A 22,384-nucleotide genomic window follows, 5' to 3' on the forward strand; every position below is an offset into this window, starting at 1 on the left:
TGCCTCACTTTTTGTAACCTACTTTGCTCCGTCAACAATATTTTAAATAATTGTTAATACTTTGTTACAATTTCCATAATCTTGGCTCCTCCTCCAACTCTTCACCAAAATAGTTCTAATTTGCAATTCCAAAAAAATTAAAATTCTCTCTTGATATATTAGCTTACAAATTTTGTGGTCCTAATAATTAAAATAAAAATATTTTATTAAAATTACTGTATCAATTTTAAGTATTTTCGTTAATAAACTGACAGTCATACAATTATTTGTCTTACATTGCAGAATCGTGCGACAAGTCGTGGTTTGCGACGGGGCTACGACTTGCTAATTTTAGCTCGACCATGACATCAGTGCGCGTCACTCGGTTCGTTCGTTTCTATTCTCGCGCAATTGTTTCGCGCAGGTATTATTTACTTATTGCTTCCAAGATATCAAAACTAAATATAAATATAAATAACTGCAACAGCAATAATAACATTTATCGCCGTCGATATAATGTCAATCGCTGTCAAATTTTTGCTTTTACTTGACATTGAAATGTTTTTACTAAATAGTAAATTTTTCCGGGAAAAATTTTTTTCATAAAATATTAATTAATTTTTTTCAAAAAATGGCATGATAAAATTTTATTAAACTAAATTAATGTATTTTTTTAAATTTTATACAATACTAGCAATCTTGCAGTCACTATGTGTCTGCCGTGACTTATGAATTGTAAATAAATAAAATTTTGCTTTATTAAATAATTACTTATGTTCAATTGCACTGTACTTTCTTAAATATTGTCGTTTTTCAAGATACAAACCCATCCAGATGTTACATTCATCAAGAGCTTTCATTTGAGTACCCACATGCATTTTTGATATATTTTTCATATATACATATATATAAATATATAAAATTTATGAAAAATTGATGTGGGTACCCAAATGAAAGGTCTTGATGAGTATAATGTCAGGGTGAGCTTATATCTTTAAAAATGTCAATATTTCACAAGATAATTGTTAAATTGCACTGTACTCTTTTAAATATTGATGTTTTTTTTAAATATAAGCTCATCCCGATGTTTCACTCATCAAGAGCTTTCATTTGAGTACCCACATGCATTTTTGATATATATATATATATATATATATATATATATATATATATATATATATATATATATATATATATATATATATAAAATTTATAAATATATGAAAAATTGATGTGGGTACTCTAATAAAAGGTCTCGATGAGTGTAATGTCGGAGTGAGCTTATATCTTTAAAAATGTCAATATTTCACAAGATATTTGTTAAGTTAGACTGTACTTTCTTAATTATCGATATTTTTAAAGATATAAGCTCATCTCGATGTAACACTCATCAAAAGCTTTCATTTGAGTACCCACATACATTTTTGATATATTTTTCATATATACATATATATAAATATATAAAATATATGAAAAATTGATGTGGGTACTCAAATGAAAGGTCTCGATGAGTGTAACATCGAGATGAGCTTATATCTTTAAAAATGTCAATATTTCACAAGATATAAGTCATTTCTTAATTATGTAAAAATACAAAATTTTTCTTATTCTCTTAATAATATAGATTAGCGTTAAAAGTTCCTCACAGTGTATAATATTTCATATAATTTTATTAAATGCTATTATCGTTCAAAATCAATTTTTTAAAATTAAAATTAATTTTTTAACAAATTAAAAAAAATATATTTTAATGTCTGCTAATTTTTGTTGAAAAAAAAATATTCTTACCGTCTATTTTCAGAAATAATTAAAAAAATCAAATAAACTCATTCTCAGTCTATGACTCGGTGGAACGATAAGATAAATTCTTTTCAGGTTACCGGAAATGGTGTACATACAATGTAACACGATAGCGAAAAGGAAATAATCTGAAATAAAATAAAACGTGTAATTAATACAAATACTAATCCGAAATTAAAAAAAAAAATTAAAAAAAAACACTTACTTACTTTTGATAATTATATTAGATTGTTATGTACTTATTTTTCAACAAGTGTCAATTAAATGATTTATACTGAAGATAAATGCCATGATATAGTTTAATGCACTTTATTTGATATCGGTTAGCCTGTAAATTAATTGGATTGTACTACAGTACACTACACTGCGCTATGTATATGATATCATCATGCCCTTTGAGCGGCTTAAATTCGGAGCGCTGATTCAAATTAAACAGACGTGGAAATAAATTCACGATTTTGTTTTTTATTTTATTTTATTCGCCACCAGTCTTTAATTTTAAATCGTTTAATCTCTAACCATCATTTTTATTTTAAAATTTGTTTCATTTTAATTCACATTGTAATGTGTGTATAAATACCCGAGGAATTCCTATTGAAGTTGAAAAATAATTGACGATTCATTCGGTGATTCTATTTCAACTTTTTATTTAATTCATCCTCGAATTCCTTTGATTGCGCTTTAAAATTCCGTGGTTAATTTACTTACGCAAAAATTTTTTTTTTAACTAAAAAAATTTATTTTCACCTAAAACAAAAATTTTTAAATTAATTTCTAACAAAATTATAGAAAATTTTATTTAATATTAATAAATAAATTTATTTATTTAGACAATATTTATCAATTTTTTAACTATAAACAAATATTTTTTAAGGAAAAATTTTTAATTTTTTAATAATTAAAAAATATTTATTAATTTAATATATAATTTATTAAATCATCATATTTTATTCCTAAAATTTTTAATTATTGCACACCTCATAAGCGAAGCGGATGAGGTTGTGCTCTACACTCGCCTTACAAAAATCAAGCGATTTCTTGAACTAAAATTGTCTCTATTTATTTTCTATCTTACTCTTAGAACAATATTTACATATAAATGTAATGGAAAAACACTAGTTTCAACAATTATGACATTTTTAAAAGAAATTTTGCTTTTTAAATAAATAAAAAAAATGTTTAAAAAAATTATTCCGTGGACGTCCGGCTGTCAAATGTATGTATGAAAACTGGCGTGGTCACGATAACTGCCAAAAAACTTAATTGATCAAGTCCATTTATTTTTTATACGCTTCAGTATGATTTAAAACTAAGTTCTTTCGAAGATCACGGTCTTATTTAATGTAGTTTATTTATAATTAGCAATAAACTAAAAATCCACCAACTGTTTATATATCTATATTTATGTGAATAAAGTTCGTTTACAATACATGCGGAGTACTTTTCTTTTTTGGGTGGAAAATGGCGCGAAAGATTTAAAAGTATTTTTCGTATGTTATTTTTATCAATTTTATTATGGAAAATGAGATTATGAGGCGTGCACTTTTGGATTTTCCAAACTTTTTCATTTTTCACTCTGTAAGAACTATTTAAGTATCTATATCTTCTAAAATATTGAAAATAGCCGCATAGTATAAAAACATTTTTGATAGAAAATTTTCTAAGCTACAATTTTGGTCTTATAATTTTTCTCAAAAATCAATATTTTAGAAGTTATGGCCATTTTTGGGAATAACAATCAATTATTTAATATTTAATTCAAAAATTTTCTTTTTTTAATAATAACAATAATAAAAAAATAATAATATTTATTTATTTATTAATTTGAACGCCAATCGGTATTATACAACAATTAATATATTTCTAAATTATAATATATAAATTATAAATTTTAAATTCTGAAATTTTTGGCTCGAAAATTAAATAAAAATAAATCTAATAAATTTATTTGGCGATGCCTACAGGGAAAAAAGTAAACTGTAATAAATAACAGTCGATTTATAATAAGTATAATGATCAACTGCTAAAAATTACCATTTCAAACAGTAAAATCGTAATTTTACTATTCACATTATAATATTTACAATTTAAACGTTACAGTTTACTCTTTACATGGAAGAAAATACTATTTCAAACAGTAATATTCGCTATGTAAATGTCTAAAATGTTAAAGTATAATAATTAAGAATTCAGACTTTGATAATTATCATTTCGTACCTAAAAAATGATCTTATGATATGAAAAAAGTATAAAATAAAGTTAGTAAATTTCTAATACAAGCAACGTCAATATTTACAAAGTAAAGTGGTAAATTTTAAACGCAACGCTAAAAATCAAACTGTAATTATTGACTTGCTTGGACTGATAAAATGTATATTTTAAAAGTATTATTTTTTACTGTTTGAAATGTTAAAGAGATGAAAGAGTCGTTATTTACTATAGTGACAGCTACTAATCACTTATTTTGGATATTAAATTATAAATTGTGGCTTTTATACTTTCTACATTAAGTTCTGTAATATTTATATTTTTGCCACCCCGATGTTCGCTTTACTGTTTGAAACTATAAAAATTAACCAGAATCCGAGTGAATATTACAGTTTATTTTTTTCCGTGTAGAAAAAATTAATATTAAATCTCTAATTAAATTAATAATATTAATAAAAACTTACTAAATTCAACCTCCAAATCTCCAAAAATCCCCATTAAAAAACCAACACCAAAAAGCCTAAATTCAAAATAATACTTCCCTCTCCAAGTCTTCTTTTCATTACACAAAGGGTGAAAGTTGTGCTCACAAATATCTTGTGTCACGGCGTATAGTATCCATACACACCGCACACCACACATATCCAGCCATCCAAATAATATTATTGTTACAGAGTTATAACACAATGTAAAATTATTTATAAGGCGTGGTAACGGATGTAGATATAAACATATATATATATATATATATATATATATATATTTTTGATGGTACAATTTTCCCGTTAAGTGTGACGTAAGTCCATATGTTAATCTAGTTAAGTTTATACATATCAGCATCAACCTTCCTCGAATTATCCGTCAGTCTCAACTTATATTAACTTACATTAGATCCAACACAGACATCCATTAACTATCACACATTTAGACATTCTGCACTGGCCATTACATGGATCCAACACATACTAGTTAGAGTTAGCTATATACTCCTATATTTATACAGATAAATTTACAATTTGTAATACATGAGTGTCCTTATACGACACCACTACCAGCAAATGATAGTTAAACATAACTTAGGAAGCTATATCAAGTGTTAAACCCCTAAGCTCGGTAGCTACTTACGGTCCAGAATATTCAGGTTTTAATTTTTAATTCCTCTGCACATAGTTAGACAAGTAAGCACGTACATATATGTGTATATATATATATATATATAGTATATCTATATATATGTATATATATATATATATATATATATATATATATATATATATATATATATATATATATATATATGTGTATATATATATATATATAGTATATCTATATATATAGAGTGACCTCGGACGGGATGTTTAGACGATCGATCGGGAGCACAGCTCGCTTACTATGGGGTGTGCTTTTACTAATTGGATCCGGTCTCTCTGGAGTTGCGCTGTATTCCAGACTCAATCTATTTTTCCCGGATCATATCACTTTTTCTCTTATTTGTAACTGATACCAGATTTGGATCCGCTGATTTTTTATCTTAATCTTGATCTTGATCTCAAGAGTCATTAAATTATAAATTACTATAAAAATTTTCGTCAAATTTGACACAAATATTTGTGTTACTGCACAGAAAAAAAAATGTTCTTGAATCAAGTATATTTTTTTGAAGAGCTCAATATTCTTGGTTTGAGTAGAAAAATTCTTGATTTAGGAAAATTTTACTTAATTCAAAAATTTTTCGTCTTGATTCAAGTTAATTTTTTTTCTGTGTGACTGTTTTTATACAAACTAATGTTAATTCCAAATTCTAGTGTATTAAATCAACACATGAGAATGTGAAATTCTACACATTAGAGTATAATCGGCTGCCCAATTTTAAAACACAGTAATTGCACTGATAGAAGGATTTAGTACGGAGTACTAAACTGATTTAGTAACAAAATTTTTATTCATTTATTTGGGAGAAACAAGAATTTTGTACCCATCAATATTATTTGTTACAGTTTAATAAATGATTTCTTTATACGAACAAAGCCTTATTACTTGGAAATAAATATTTATTTCCACCAAATAATATTTAGTAACAGGTAGTAAATATTTCTTTGGTAAGTATTGTCGGTAGATGACTATACTTCAATTCCAATGTTTATGTGATACATAACCTATTAACTGACTCAGATTATTTTATTCGCTTCGATATTGGGAGATTTATTAAACCTTTAAAAACACACATACTCCCAATAAATGTCTTCTGTTTATGTCTTTTCTCAGTGGAGTTTAGTTTACATTTTTCAATTAGTCTATTATTGATATGTTAAAAACTTGTTTAAATTTAAAATTTATAAATGTCTCAAACAAAAAAATATAATTTAATGAGATTCTTTTCTTTATAATACCTTATATTTTTACTTAAAATTATTTTGATTTATTTTAAGTTAAAAAGTTAGGTTACACGCCAAAATTAGTTAAAAAATTAATTTCTTTGATACCAATAAACGATTTATTGAGTACCAATAAATCATTTGTTAAATACTACTAAATATTTATTTGGTGGAACTAAATGGGCTTTAATGAATGATTTGGTACCTATTACTAAATATTTGGTAATGAAAGGATTGTTACTAAATCATTTAGTACCCGTTACTAAATCTTATTAAATAGAACTAAATCCTTCTATCAGTGTATCTTGATCCAAGAAAATTTCTTTAAGTCCAAAAAATCTTGTTGTTTTGAGAAAATTCAGCCTCTTGCTCCAAAAAAATTTAGTTCTTGATAGAAGTAAATTTTCTTGTCTTGAAAAAATTTCTCTCTTGCTCCAAAAAATTAAATACAAATATAGAAGTAAATTTTCATTAATATTTTTATTGATTAACATGTCAAATGGGAAGATCAAATAATATTTCATCATTTTTTTTCATTCAATATGTATAATTGCACGCTAAAATAATATAAAATGGGTATCAAATATTCTCGAGAAAAATTTTCTCAAGGTGAGAAAATTTTTTTCTCAGCTGAAGTAGGTGGCGCTGCTTCCCTAAAGTATCTAAAAATCTTGATCAAATATAAAAATTTATTGTATCAAATATTTATGATAATTTGAATTAAGAAAAAATGACTTCCACCAAGAATATAATTTTTCGAAAAATTTTTACTTCGGCCAACACAACTTCGGTCTTCCTTCAGACACCCGACAAATTTTCTTGAGCCAAGAATTTTGTTCTCCAGTCAAGAAATTTTTCTTCCTGTGCGGTCATCAATGGGTCAGGAAACATTGTCTTACCTGAGGAATCAATCTGGACCGGAGGAAAAATAGTGACGGATAGACGAAGAATCTTCTGAAACTAGGGCAAGTTTGTACACGGTTCTGGTGTGCAGGGAGCAAGAGCCTCGGGTCGATGATCCGGCATTCATAATCGCTGCGGCTCTTCTAGAGAGGCTGCTTGCTATATACTATATGCTATATACTAGCTGCTGGAGAGTACAGAGAGAGGTGCGGCCTGGGCGGTGTCGACTTATTCCTCTCCTCAACGATCCGAGAATCCAGATACCACTCTGACATTACTGCTGTACGGATAAAATTCTTGGGTTTATTTTATATATGTATAGATGGGTATACTTACCCCACTCTTGCTTTTGGTTATTATATTTGTATGTAGTCTGAACTCGAAACTCATGCTTATTGCCAACATTTTTGTTCCCTTGGACAAATACTCTTGACCGAGTAACAGATCCCAAGTAGACCAGAAAACACTAGCCAATAACTTGGATTTTTTTTAATTATTCTTCCGCGTTGTTATTTATATTAATTAACTGGTAATTAGTTATTTATTTACGGGTTTTAATTGCTGGTCTAAAGTTTTAGAGACTTCTAGTATTATATATCTAAAAAAAAAATTTTTATTTAGTAAAACTTGACTTTTTTTTATTTTTGAAGAAAAATATATCTGGAGTATTAATTATTCATATTTAGTTACAATTTTTCAGTTAGAATTGTCATAAAGAAGTATATAAGTTCATCTGCGCATGTGCGAGCGCCATTTTGACGCATCCATGCCGCCATCTTGATAACCTTAGACTTGACAATTTCTAATCGTGTTTTTGACGTTATTTCTTCTGTAAATTGTAGATAAACTTGATTTTGCGGCAATAAACGAATCTCTATTGTAAAAATTGACAAATTTTAATTATATAATCTTCTCTTTTGTTACTATTTTATATTCTTCATAAAAAATCTGTAAATTCGTTAGAATATCCGAAATGACGATTAACTTTACATTCAAACTATTCTTCTGCGTTGTAATTCATATAAATTAACAGATTATTATATGTTTACTTACGGGTTTTAATTACTAGTCAAGAGTGTTAGAGACTGCTGGTATATTATTTATCTGAAAAAAAAATTTTTTTTTGATAAAACTTGACGCTATTTTTAATTTTTGAAGGAAAAATATTGAACTTACTTTCGTAGTTTTGATGAAGAAATCAAAAATATTTTTGAAATATTAATTATTCATATTTAGTAACAATTTTTCAATTAGAATTGTCACAAAGAAGTATATAACTTCATATGCGCATACGCGAGCGCCATTTTGACTTGTTAATGCCGCCATCTTGATAACCTTAGACTTAAAAGTTTCCAATCGTGTTTTTAGCGTTATTTCTTCAATAAATTAGAGATAAACTTGATTTTGTGTCAATAAACGAGCCAATTCTGTAAAAATTGACAAATTTTAATTATCTGTATAAAAAATCTGTAAATTCTTTAGAATTCGACGTAACTATTAACTTAACTATTTTTAATTATTCTTGCGCGTTGTAATTCACATTAATTAACAGGTTACTAGATATTTACTTACGGGTTTTAGTTACTAGTCAAGAGTCTTAGAGACTTCTGGTATTATTTATCTGAAGAAAAAAATTTTTTTAAATAAAATTTAACGCTTTGAATTTAAAAAAAAATGATCGAATTTGCTTACGTAGTTTTTATGAAGAAATCAGTAAAAAATAAAAAATATATCTGGAGTATTATTTATTCATGTTTAATAACAATTGTTTTGTTGGAATTATTCTTAAGAAGTATATAACTTGATCTGCGCATGCGCGAGCGCCATTTTGACGCGTCCATGCCGCCATCTTGATAACCTTAGACTTAAGAGCTACTAATCGTGTTTTTGGCGTTATTTCTTCAATAAATTGGAGATAAACTTGATTTTGCGGCAATTAACGGATCAATTCTGTAAAAGTAGACAAGTTTTAATTAATAAATCTTTTTTTTGAAGTTAATATTTCATATTATTGATAAAAATTCTGTAAAAAGCATCCAGAATAGCCGGCGTAATAAAAATTTAGCATGCTCTCATCTAAAAACTCAAAAAAGCAATCACTTCGGGTGGTTGCAACACCTTGTACATGGCGCTGGGATGCAATTTCAAATGCCCTACCGTTGATCACGGATAGTACATGTATACATTCGCGTATCAGACACGTATGGAAGCAGACAGAATATACAGAGCACTAAATGCCCGCTATCGGAAATCGATATCGGGCAGCCACAGCCAGCAGCCACTCTTTGCCTTCTCCAACACACACTTAACCACCCCGAGCCCCTCAATACTCACTATTCACTCAATATTCAATGCAATATACATATCCAATACATGCCACCATAAGACTGCATTACGAATTACACACATTTCGTTTTACGAGACTGATTTTGCAACGGCTCCAGTTAACCTAAAAAAAAATATATTTTATTAGTAAAAAAAGAAGAAAGGAAATTCGGCCAAAGCATCAGCGTCAAAATTTATCCTTCTAATAACTTGTCGGACATGATTTTGATCTTAGCTAAATCTTTATACACTTGTTATGTTCTTCGGGTGTTAAATGAAGTGTAGGTACAAATACACTGAGTAAAGAGGGCTTACTTACGTTGAGGTCAGCGTCCGTAGATCCCATGTGTAATATAGATTTATTTAAAGACTATTAACGTTTCATCTTGCTATATTATATGTTACTCCATCATGATATTGATAACTGTCAATTTTTTTATTTTTATTGGAAATAAATTATTTTAAAAAAAATATGAAAATTTATACTTATAGCAGATATTTGTTTAATTTTAATAATTTTTGTAACTTAAATTATGGCAATAAAAATTGACGTGTAGAAATAAAAAGAAAAATGTGCAAATTTTTATAACAATGAAATAGAAAGACATTAAAAATTTTTTTATAATTTTACAGCAATTAAACTATCATGAAAAAAAATTCTACATTTGAAAAGTTAAAGAAATTATTAGTGGAAATATTTTTCTTGTAATTATTTGTAATTTATATTATTAAGAGAATAAGAAAAATTTTGTGTCCAGGATAGTCATATGGTTTTTTGAATGAAATTTAATGTCATTGCAAAAGTCTTGATTTGAATTTGTGCCTTTTCAAGGTTTTATGTCATTCTCACCGAGAGTTAATCTATTATGATAAGTATTTAGGTTGAATTTAAAAATGCCCTATATCGAGACACGTAATTAAGAAATGACCTTGTATCTGGTGAACTATTGACATTTTTGAAGATATAAGCTCATCCCGATGTTACACTCATCGAGACCTTTCATTTGAGTACCCACATGATTTTTCATATATTTGTATATATTATATATATGTATATATGAAAAATATATCAAAAATGCAGGTGGGTACTCAAATGAAAGCTCTTGATGAGTGTAACATCGAGATGAGCTTATATCTTAAAAAATATCAATAATTAAGGGATGACGTCGTATTTTGTCTACTGATGATATTGTCTACGATATAAGCTCATCCTGGAGTTACACTCATCGAGACCTTTCATTTGAGTACCCACATCAATTTTTCATATATTTATATATATTATATATATGTATATATGAAAAATATATCAAAAATGCATGTAGGTACTCAAATGAAAGGTCTCGATGAGTGTAACATCGGAATGAGCTTGTATCTTTAAAAATGTCAATAATTAACAAATAAGCTTGTATCTTGTGAACTATTGACATTTTTAAAAATATAAGCTCATCCCGATGTTACACTTATCAAGACCTTTCATTTGAGTACCCACATCAATTTTTCATATATCTTATGTATTTATATATTTATATATTTTACAAATACCATATATATGAAATATATAAAAATTGCCATGTGGTTACTCAAATGAAAGCTCTTGATGAGTGTAATATCAGGATGAGCTTATATCTTTAAAAACGTCAAAATTTATAAAAGTACAATGCAATTTAACAAAAGCCATTATTTTACTAAGCAAAATTTTATTCGTCTATAGTTCACTAAATTGATAGTTGTCAGTTAATTTCAATATCATTCAAAAAATTTTTTTCTAATAATTTATTTAAAGTTGAAAAATTGTTAGATGTCTGCTATATAATTTCAGTACATTTTTTTTCATAATGCTGAAGTTAACTGACAGCTTTCAATTTTTTAAGTTCTTATAAAAAATCAATCAAAAATCAATTTAAAAATAATTTAATTGCCATAAAATTATAAAAAAATTTCTAATGTCTGTCAATTTCAGTGTCATAACTCCATCATATAGTCTTCTTAATATAACCTCATTCTTCATTGCAATTCAAATGACAATTTTTATTGTAATTATTTACTATAATTATAATTGTAATTATAATCACAGATCTCCTAAATAAATACAAATATTATTAGACAAAAAAAAAGATTTAAAATCAAGTGTTTAAGTAACTAAAATTTAAACTCACTTATTGACTCAAGAACATTGGAGTTATTTTTAGTTGAAGCCTTGAAACTGTCGGTGACTCACTGGGAGTACTCGAGATACCGAATTAATGATTAATAATTTATTTGTAATTTTTTCGGTCGATAAAATTTTACTGTAAATACATTAATTATCCTAAAAATAAAGTTATTAATTAGTTGTTTACTTACTTTCAGGTGTCGGCAGGGCAACATATGCAATTAACTAGTGACTTGAAGCCCGGCGTGTCGGTGGCAGCTCAACAGGGCATGTACTTCAACCAAACCCAAAATCAAACATCCGCGGGACAACAAGACACATACTGCTCGGTATCCCAGTCCCAGACAATCAATTTCACTCAGCAAAGCCTGAGGCAACGAGCTGCTGCTGCGGCCGCTGCTGCTGCCGGTGGTGTTCCGGGACAACCGGGACCCGGTGCTCCAGCACCTAGAAATCATTCACAACAAGTACCCAATAACCAAGTTGATCCCCATCAACATGCTAAGCTTGTTCAGCAGCAGCAACAACAACAGCAGCAGATGATGCGTGCTCAACAGGTTTGTATTTTTCATTAAATTTTGTTTTTGGTGATGCGTATTATTATTATTATTTATTTAAGTGATTTATAAGATACACTTTTTGGCTCCGTTGTGACTAGAAAGGTAAACATTTAAATAGTTAACTGAAGAAAATAAGTTTTTCTTTTGAATACAGTATTAAAAGATATATAGACAAAAATATAAAAATAAAAAGAATACGTAGAAAACAGAAATATATAACCCAGCGATGGTTGAAACAGAAAATAAAAAGTTATAGTAGTTCGACCAGCAGACAAATACGGGAATCACAGGTCTTTGGTGATAAGTATAGGAACTTATCTAATTATTTTTTGTTTTATTACTATCATTACTAGCAATCTTGCAGTCACTATGTGACTTCCGTGACTTGTAAATTATAAAAAATTAAAATTTTGGTGTATTAAATAATTACTTTTGTTAAATTGGACTGTAATTTCTTAAATATTGACTGTTTTAAAGATATAAGCTCATCCTGATGTTGCACTCATCAAGAGCTTTCATTTGAGTACCCAAATGCATTTTTCATATATTTTTCATCTATACATATATATAATATATATAAATATATGAAAAATTGATGTGGGTACTTAAATGAAAGGTCTTGATGAGTGTAATGTCGGGTGACTTTATATCTTTGAAAATGTCAATATTTTTCAAGATAATTTTTAAATTGCTCTGTACTTTCTTAATTATCGACATATTTGAAGATATAAGATCATCCTGATGTTACACTCATCGAGAGCTTTCATTTGAGTACCCACTTGCATTTTTGATATATTTTTCATATTTATATATATATATATATATATATATATATATATATATATATATATATAAATACATAAAGTATATGAGAAATTGATGTGGGTACTCAAATGAAAGGTCTCGATCAGTGTAACATTGGGATGAGCTTATATCTTTAAAAATGTCAATAGTTTACAAGATACAAGGTAATTTTTTTAATTATTGACATTTTTGAAGATATAAGCTCATTCTGATATTACACTCTTCAAGAGCTTTCATTCGAGTACCCACTTGCATTTTTGATATATTTTTCATATTTACATATATATATAAATATATAAAATATATGAAAAATTTTTGTTGGTACTCAAATTAAAGGTTTCGATGAGTGCAACATCAGGATGAGCTTATATCTTTAAAAATGTCATCAGTGAACAAAATACAACGTCATTGCTTTATTATTCACATTTTTAAAGATATAAACTCATCTTGATATTACACTCATCAAGAGCTTTCATTTGAGTACCCACTCGAACCTGGATCTTTTGGTTACTGGAATCTTACCTATCTTTTAATAGGTAACTGGAAGGTAGTTACGGACAGTGTTTCAGATAGCTTAACTGGTAGAGCATTTGGCGCGTAACCAAAAGATCCAGGTTCGAGTCCTGGTCTGGGCTGTCTGAATTATTTTTTCAGTTACTGAAAAAGTTACACTGAGTTAAAATTACATCTTTCTCTAACAATAATTATCGATAAACGAATTTTAATTGTGAATATCACCTAAATTTTCTCTGATGGTATGAGACCTCATACCGATAAAATATTATGGTGAAGAAGTAATAATAAAAAATTAGTCATTCTTCAAGAATTTGGATCAGGAGTATTCGGCTTAGAATAATAATAATAACTATCTATCTTTTAATAATAATAATAATAATAATAATAATAATAATAATAATAATAATAATAATAATAATAATAATAATAATAATAATAATAATAATAATAATAATAATAATAATAATAATTATTGAATATAAACATTATTGAAGTGAAAAGTGTGTGCGCAACAGGTATATACATTTTCTGTCGTATTCTCTTTCTTTTCCTGTGTTGTTAAGTCTTGGCAACTTTTGTTCAATTGAACTTACTAAAAAGAGACACATGTATACACACTGACTTGAGAAAGAGCACGGATTCATGCCCGAAGAGGCAAGTGGTTGCGGACAATGAATGGAAATTTTTTTATTTGTTTTATTATTATTATCAGTATTATTATTACTATTAGTATTAGTATTAATGTTAACATTACTACGTGTTAACGTTTGGATTTTATTGGTAGGTGCGTAAGCATCCGGCAGTTAACGATACCCTATCGATGTAACACTTTCTTACTACATTATATTCTTCCATAAATATTTGTTTAATACCAGACACTATCGAGCGGGCATTGTATCCTATTCAATAAGTACAACAGTGATAGTAATAATTAATAAACATAAGAATAAGTGATAAATTACAAAGATTTATTTTTGTGTTAATAGGCAATGCAACATCAGCAGCATTTGGCAGGTGGAATGGGCGGCGTACGGCCACCACCGCCTGAGTACAAAGCAGCACAAGCGCAAATGATGCATGCTGGTATTGGCATGGGTCAACAAGCAAGGTTCCCTAATCAAGGCTCAATAAGAAGAGTTTCGCAGCAACCTATGCCTCCTTCGGGTAAATTTATTTATTAATTACTTTTTTTTTTTAATTTAATAGCGGTACAAAGAATAGTTCATAAAAATTATGAAATATTTAAATGAAAAAATTCGCTGGATAAAAGTTTTTTTAATTATATAAATTAATAATTTCTGTCAAAAAATTATAATGCTGAAGATGACAGATATTAGAAATTTTTTTATAATTTTAGAACAATTAAGTTATTATTTAGAATAATTAAATTATTGAAACAATATGAAAATTATTAAAAATTTCGAGAAAATAAAAAATTAACATTAGTAAGTAAAATTCTACTACCAACCTTACAATCATTATGTGAACTATAAATAAATAAAATTTGGCTTCATTAAATAATGACGTTTGTTAAATTTGATTGTACTTTCTTAAATATTGACATTTTTAAGGATATAAGATCATCCCGATGTTACTTCTATCAAGAGCTTTCATTTAAGTACCCACATACATTTTTTATATATTTTTCATATATACATATATGTAATATATATATATAAATATAAACATATAAAATATATGAAAAATTGATGTGGGTACTCAAATGAAAGGTCTCGATGAGTGTAATGTCGGGATGAGCTTATATCTTTAAAAATGTCAATAGTTTACAAGATACAAGGTAATTTCTTCATTATTGACATTTTTGAAGATATAAGCTCATCCCGATGTTACACTCATCAAGACCTTTCATTTGAGTACCTACATGCATTTTTATATATTTTTCATATATATACATATATGTAATATATATATATATATATATATATATATATATATATATATATATATATATATGAAAAATTGATGTGGGTACGCAAATAAAAGGTCTTCATGAGTGCAACATCGGGATGAGCTTATATCTTTAAAAATTTGAATATCTCACAAGATATTTGTTAAATTGCACTGTACTTTCGCAAATATTGACCTTTTTAAAGATATAAGCTCCTCTTGATGTTACACTCATCAAGAGCTTTTATTTGAGTATACACACGCATTTTTGATATATTTTTCATATATACATATATGTAATATACATAAATATATAAAATATATGAAAAATTGATGTGGGTACTCAAATGAAAAGTCTTGATGAGTATAATGTCGGGATGATCTTATATCTTTAAAAATGTCGATAGTTTACTAGATACAAGGTCATTTCTTCACAAAATCTTTCTTATTCTCTTAACTATATAGATTACTTCCCAACAGTGGAATTTTTTAATTGTCTTCAAACGGTACAATATTTTATTACAAAGAAGATATATTTACACAGATTTTACCGTAAATAAGCAGAATAATAATAATAATAACAATATATCAAATAATGAATAAAAAAATAACTAGGACCAATGATGAGGCCACCAATAGCCCAACAACAGCAGCAACAGCAGCAGCAACAACAGCAACAGCAACAAGCGTTACACGCCGGCGGTAACATGTACATGAGCAACATCGGCGGTGGCATGTCCATTAATAACATGCATCAGATGCATCAGAGATTAGGATACCCAAGGACGAATAACCAGCGACCGCCGAATGTTAGTGTCGGTCCACCAGAAGGTCTAGGTAATAATATCGGCGGCCGTGGCACACAGCAAGAATGGCGACATGTTATCATGCAGCAACAGGGCTTTCAAGCGCAGATGCGTCCGCAATTTAGTCAACAAACTCATCAAGGTAATCATCCTATCTATAATTGTCTAGTCATTTAGTTTAATTTAATTAATTATTAATTGTCATGGGATATATTTGCGGTATTAATTATAGATTATGAATTATGAATCATGATATTGGATTTAATATGAGATTAAAATATATATGTATTAGTATTATCGATGGTTATTATAATTTATAATGGATAAATTTTATTAAAGGTGGTTTTGGTATGAGTGCTGGTACCGGTGGTGGTATGCAAATGAACGCCACTCAAATGCAACATCAGCAGCTGATACGGTCACAAAGTACCGGGATGAGTGGTGGTGCGATGAACAATAACTCACAGATGCAACAGTTATTGTCTCAACAGCATCAACAGCAGACACTGGTAATGCAGGGAAATAGTCAAATGTCAATGCAGATGCAAATGTCACAATCAGCATCCGTTAATTCGGTTTCAAATACCAACACTGGTGAGTATATATCTAATTACCATTTTACCGAGTTTTAACGTTTCAATAACAAAATGTCCAAGCGCAGTTATTAAAAATTCAAATGTGCATCATTTATGATTTTATAATCATGTTTTTTTTTACACTGTAAAAAATTGGGAGTGAATATACTGAGCTTAATCTGAACAAATTGCTAGTTTATACTTCAAATAATTTATTATTTAGAAAAATTTGACTTTAGAATATTGAACTGAATTCTTGTTTATCAATTCTAAAGTGAAAAATAAAGAATAATAAATTATTAATGTTATTATTTTTAGTTTAATAAAATTAGCAACCTTGCAGTCACTATGTAACCCCGTGACTTGTGAACAATAAATAAATAAAATTTTAATTTATTAAATAATGACTTTTGTTAAATTGCACTGTACTTTCTTAAATATTGATGTTTTGAAAGATATAAGCTCATTCTGATGTTACATTCATCAAGGGCATTCATTTGAGTACCCACTTGCATTTTTGATATATTTTTCATATATACATATTTGTAATATATATAAAATATATGAAAAATTGATGTGGGTATTCAAATGAAAGGTCTTGATGAGTGTAATATCGGGGTGAGCTTACATCTATAAAAATGTCAATTGGCGATAAGATACAAGGTCATTTCTTAATTGTTGACATATTTGAAGATATAAGCTCATTCTGATGTTATATCCATCGAAACCTTTCATTTGAGTACCCACATCAATTTTTTATATATTTTTCATATATACATATATGTGATATATATAAATATATAAAATATATGAAAAATTGATGTGAGGACTCAAATTAAAGGTCTTGATGAGTGTAACATCGTGATGAGCTTATATCTTTAAAAATGTCAATATTTCACAAGATAATTGTTAAATTGCACCGTACTTTCTTAACTATCGACATTTTTAAAGATATAAGCTAATCCCGATGTTACACTCATCAAGAGCTTTCATTTGAGTACCCACATGCATTTTTGATATATTTTTCATATATACATTTATATATAATATACAAATATACTAAATATATGAAAAATTGATGTGGGTACTCAAATGAAAGGTCTCGATAAGTGTAACATCGGGATGAGCTTATATATTTAAAAATGTCAATAGTTCACAAGATATAAGGCCATTTCTTAATTATTGACATTTTTAAAGATATTAGCTCATCCCGATATTACACTTATCAAAAGCTTTCATTTGAGTACCCACTTGTATTTTCATATATTTTTCATATATACATATATATAATATATAAATATATAAAATATATGAAAAATTGATGTGGGTACTCAAATGAAAGGTCTCGATGAGTGTAACGTCCTGATGAGCTTATATCTATAAAAATTTCAATAGTTTACAAGATACAAGGTCATTTCTTAATTATGTATCTCAAGAGCATTTTCGAATTCAGCCTAAATATTTTTAAATCTTCAAGAATTTAGTTTGAATTAAAACAAAAAATTCACTCCCTAAATTTTTGACAGTGCAATTAATTAAATAACAATAAAATAACAATTTTTAAATAAATAACCAGGATCGCCATTACATCCTCATCAACAATACGGATCTGGAAGCCCGGGAGTAAGACTACCGCAGCAGCAGCAGCAGCAGCTCAGCCAACAGCAAAATTCAACGACGAATGATTCGTCAGTAGCGACAGCTGCTGACTTTAGTCTGGAATTTTTGGAAAATCTTCCAACTGGTGATACGTCAAATTTTAGCGCTCAAGAACTACTTAATTCGTTGGACTCAACGGCGGGCTTTAATCTTGATATTTTATAAAAAAATTTAACCTAGTCAAGGTTAAATATATTTACAATTTATGTGGAACAGCTGTTTAATAATTGATTTGTTATCAATAATATCCAGCTGTTGATATCCACATAATACAACTAGGCAATCACATTTTAGTCAATTTACTTATTATTATTTTTATTATTATTATTATTAATATAATTATTGTTTGATAGAAATTAACATATTAAGAGAGTCTAAGAAGAGAGTAAAAGCAATCCGATCAACACTTGATCACTATTTGTTGGCTGCTTTCTCTCTCTTTAATAATCTCACTCTCAGTCTCTCACTCTCTATCTGGCATCTGAGTGCTCTTGTCGACGACACAAGTGTACCTTCGACGAGCACTCTGTTTATGCAATTTAATTTTTTTTAGTTTTCATTTTTCGATACTTTACCTACCTCGGTTACACTCCAGTAGCCTTGAATAGGATCGTACGGAAATAATTATTGTAATCATTACAATTACAAACATATTATATATGTATGACAAGGTTGAATTAATATTATCAAGTTAAATTGGATTATTATTTTTATTATTAATATTATTAATCTATTTAAAAGTTCAATATTAATTAAAATACTGGTGATGATTACATTAGGGGCATTCTTGGGCAGTATCCACTTTTTTAATATTTCACTTTCATAAAAATTTAATTAATTTAAAAAATAAAATAAATTTTATTTGAATTAGCAACCTTGCAGTCACTACGTGACTGCCATGACTTGTGAATTAAAAAAATTAGAATTTTCCTTTTTTGAATAATGACTTTTGTTAAATTGCACTGTAGTTTCTTAATTATTGACTTTTTTAAAGATATAAGCTCATCCTGATGGTACACTCATCAAGAGCTTTCATTTGAGTACCCACATGCATTTTTATATATTTTTCATATATTCATATATATAAATATATAAAATATATGAAAAATTGATGTGGGTACTCAAATGAAAGGTCTCGATGAGTATAACATCGGGATGAGCTTATATCTTTAAAAATGTCAATATTTCACAAGATACAAGGTCATTTCTTAATTATGTATCTAGAGATAAAGCATTTTCGAATGAACCAAAATTTTTCTTATTCTCTTAATAATATAGATTATAAATTAATTATGATGGCGTAATATTAAAAAAGTGGCAAGTCTAAAAATAACCTGACTATAAATAAATTTTTAATTTAAATTGTCAATTAACCAATAGAAAAATTTAAATTAAAAAAAAATGATTTTTAATATTAATTACTGTCAATAATTGAAGGATCTATACGTTAATTCCGAATAGTTAATAAAAAATCAATAGACAAATCAATATCCTTCTTTGACATTTAAATAGATATTATTATTAATTATATATATATATATATATATATATATATATATATATATATATATATATATATATATATTTCAGATAGCCGAGCTTTTTATTATGCAGATCTACATGTAATAATCATGTGACGGTTCGGTGTGCCGTTTAATTAAAGTTATAATTGTAAATAGTACTATGTTTTTAAGATGTTAGTGTATTTAGCAGACGGTGATGTAAAACGGGCTTTCTAAAAATGTATTTATATTTATAAATTATTTTATAAATTTTATAACTTAAATAGTTTATTTTAATTCGGTAATTATTTACAAGCGGGGTCAAAATTATTTTTTGTCATATTTAGATAAAAAATTAACAATTTTTTAATTTTTTTTTATTCTGTAATATCAAAAAATTATTTTGAATACTTTTTTGCCTTCAAAAGTTAGAAAAAATTTTTACTCATGCTTTTGGATAAAATTTCTATTTTTTTTTTTAAATACGCGGAAAGAACAAGATGGCACTGGATATTATCCCAGATTATACTCAGTGATATCTCAGATGAAAAAAAATTTCAAATTGTAGCTAAAAAAATCCAGATTGTACTGCGTGATATCTGGACTATACTCATTATTATCTGGATTATAATCATTATAATCTGGATTATACTCTTTATAATCTGGATTATACTAGCTACTATCTAAAATTTTTTTTCTTTCAGTATAATCTAAGATGATATCCAGTGTCATCTTGTTATTTCCTGTACTTAAAAAGACCGAAAAATTTTTTTTAAAAATTTGAATATCAGAATTTTCTAAAAAATTTATAAAATTTTTTTTTTAAATTGTAGTAATCAATTTTTTTTTTCAAGTGTTCATTTTTTAATGTATTTAAAAAAAAAATATATATCAAAGTTTTCAAAAAAAAAAAATTAAAATTAAAATGATGACCCCACTTGTAAAAAATTACCTTTAATTCATAAATAAAACTCGTATAAAAAAAATGTCTAAATTAAATCAACAAAATTTTTTTTGATAATTTAACAGTATATTTAAATTTTTTATCACGAGTTTAGGAAAAAGTATTATATATTATTATAGTATTGAATGTTTTGTATTATAAAAATAAAAAAAAAAGAGATGACATAATATAAAAAATCGGGTAATATTTATTAATAAAAAATATCAATAGTATACTTTTTAGAAAGCCTATTTTTCGTTACTCTCCTCTATGTACATTTATACATAGTCTATGTGAAAGGTTTGCAAAGAGTTGATTATAAATATAGATATATAAATATATATATGTATATGTCACGGTGATAAAGCCCATTTAGCAATTCCAGGCATATTTATTGATGCTCTCATTGCGATATCGCGTTGTATAACTAAATACAAAACGCATAATAACTATATTGACGTACGGGCAGCTTCCGTTCTCGGCATAACCAACTAAACTGTATTCTTCCTTTATGCAGCTTCGAAAAAGGTTAACTCAAAAATATTTAAATTATAAATAAATAAATAAATACATTAATAATAATTAATAGTGTACGATACGTAGTCTTTGTTAAGTAAATAAGTTGCCTTCAAATAGACACACAGGTCTTTTATTAAATTAATTTAACTGACAATTTACAATTATCATAAATAATAAATAATAACTCTCCATGGTACGTTGGTTAATTCAAATTATTTATAATTTTATCAAAATAGTTACAATTAAATATGGGTTGTTTTATATTATATATTTATTCAGCTTTAATCTATTGAGAAATTTAATATCTCTTCAATAATTTAAACATTACTTCCGATTTTAATACATTCCATAAATATCAATAGGTTTTTATTTTGTTTTTTTTTTTTTTTTTTTACGTTAATAGACCGCATAATTATATAAAATGATCAATTGTTATTGTCTATGTCTATTTATATTTTAATTTCATTGTCTCGTGTCGATTATATCTGAATCGAAGCTACCCAAGTAGATAATTCGAATTAAACGAGGTCATTTAATAGTTTTTTTTTATTTTTCTAAATTTTAAATTTATAATTAGTTTAAATAATTGAAAATTAAAATTTTAAAAATTTATTTTAGCGCACACTTAAATTGATTTTTGTTAAAAAAAAAATTTTAAATAATTAAAAATTGATTTTTTAAATAATTAAAAATAAATTTTTTTAAATAATTAAGAATTGATTTTTTTAAAAAGTTTAAAATTCATTTTTTTTGACAGTTAAAAACTGATTGTTTATTATTAAGAATTGATTTTTTTAAATAATTGAAAATTGATTTTTTAAATAATTAAAAAATTAATTTTTTAAATAAT

At 27.0% G+C, this 22,384-nt stretch overlaps 1 protein-coding gene and 2 long non-coding RNA genes across 6 annotated transcripts in view; 1 reads left to right on the top strand and 2 right to left on the bottom strand.

Moving 5' to 3' along the window:
- LOC123272299 (neurogenic protein mastermind-like) overlaps positions 1-19,446 on the top strand; it is an 83,880-nt gene extending 64,434 nt beyond the window's left edge. For all 4 annotated transcript variants that reach the window (XM_044739004.1, XM_044739005.1, XM_044739006.1 and 1 more), the window contains exons 3-7: positions 11,940-12,299; positions 14,609-14,786; positions 16,146-16,478; positions 16,676-16,930; positions 18,488-19,446. In XM_044739004.1, the coding sequence (XP_044594939.1) occupies positions 11,940-12,299; positions 14,609-14,786; positions 16,146-16,478; positions 16,676-16,930; positions 18,488-18,735 (1,374 nt within the window). In that variant the 3' untranslated portion in view covers positions 18,736-19,446. The remainder of the gene's footprint in view (positions 1-11,939; positions 12,300-14,608; positions 14,787-16,145; positions 16,479-16,675; positions 16,931-18,487) is intronic.
- LOC123272303 lies at positions 1,329-20,777 on the bottom strand. Its single transcript, XR_006511053.1, has 3 exons — positions 20,678-20,777; positions 13,601-13,606; positions 1,329-1,353 (listed from the first exon to the last, which is right to left on the bottom strand). It is a non-coding gene; the product is annotated as an uncharacterized LOC123272303 (long non-coding RNA).
- Positions 1,738-2,500, bottom strand: LOC123272302. Its single transcript, XR_006511052.1, has 3 exons — positions 2,360-2,500; positions 1,989-2,107; positions 1,738-1,907 (listed from the first exon to the last, which is right to left on the bottom strand). It is a non-coding gene; the product is annotated as an uncharacterized LOC123272302 (long non-coding RNA).
- Positions 20,778-22,384: the final 1,607 nt, after the last annotated feature.

Source organism: Cotesia glomerata, linkage group LG9 (genome assembly GCF_020080835.1).
Source record: "Cotesia glomerata isolate CgM1 linkage group LG9, MPM_Cglom_v2.3, whole genome shotgun sequence".
NCBI lineage: Eukaryota > Metazoa > Arthropoda > Insecta > Hymenoptera > Braconidae > Cotesia > Cotesia glomerata.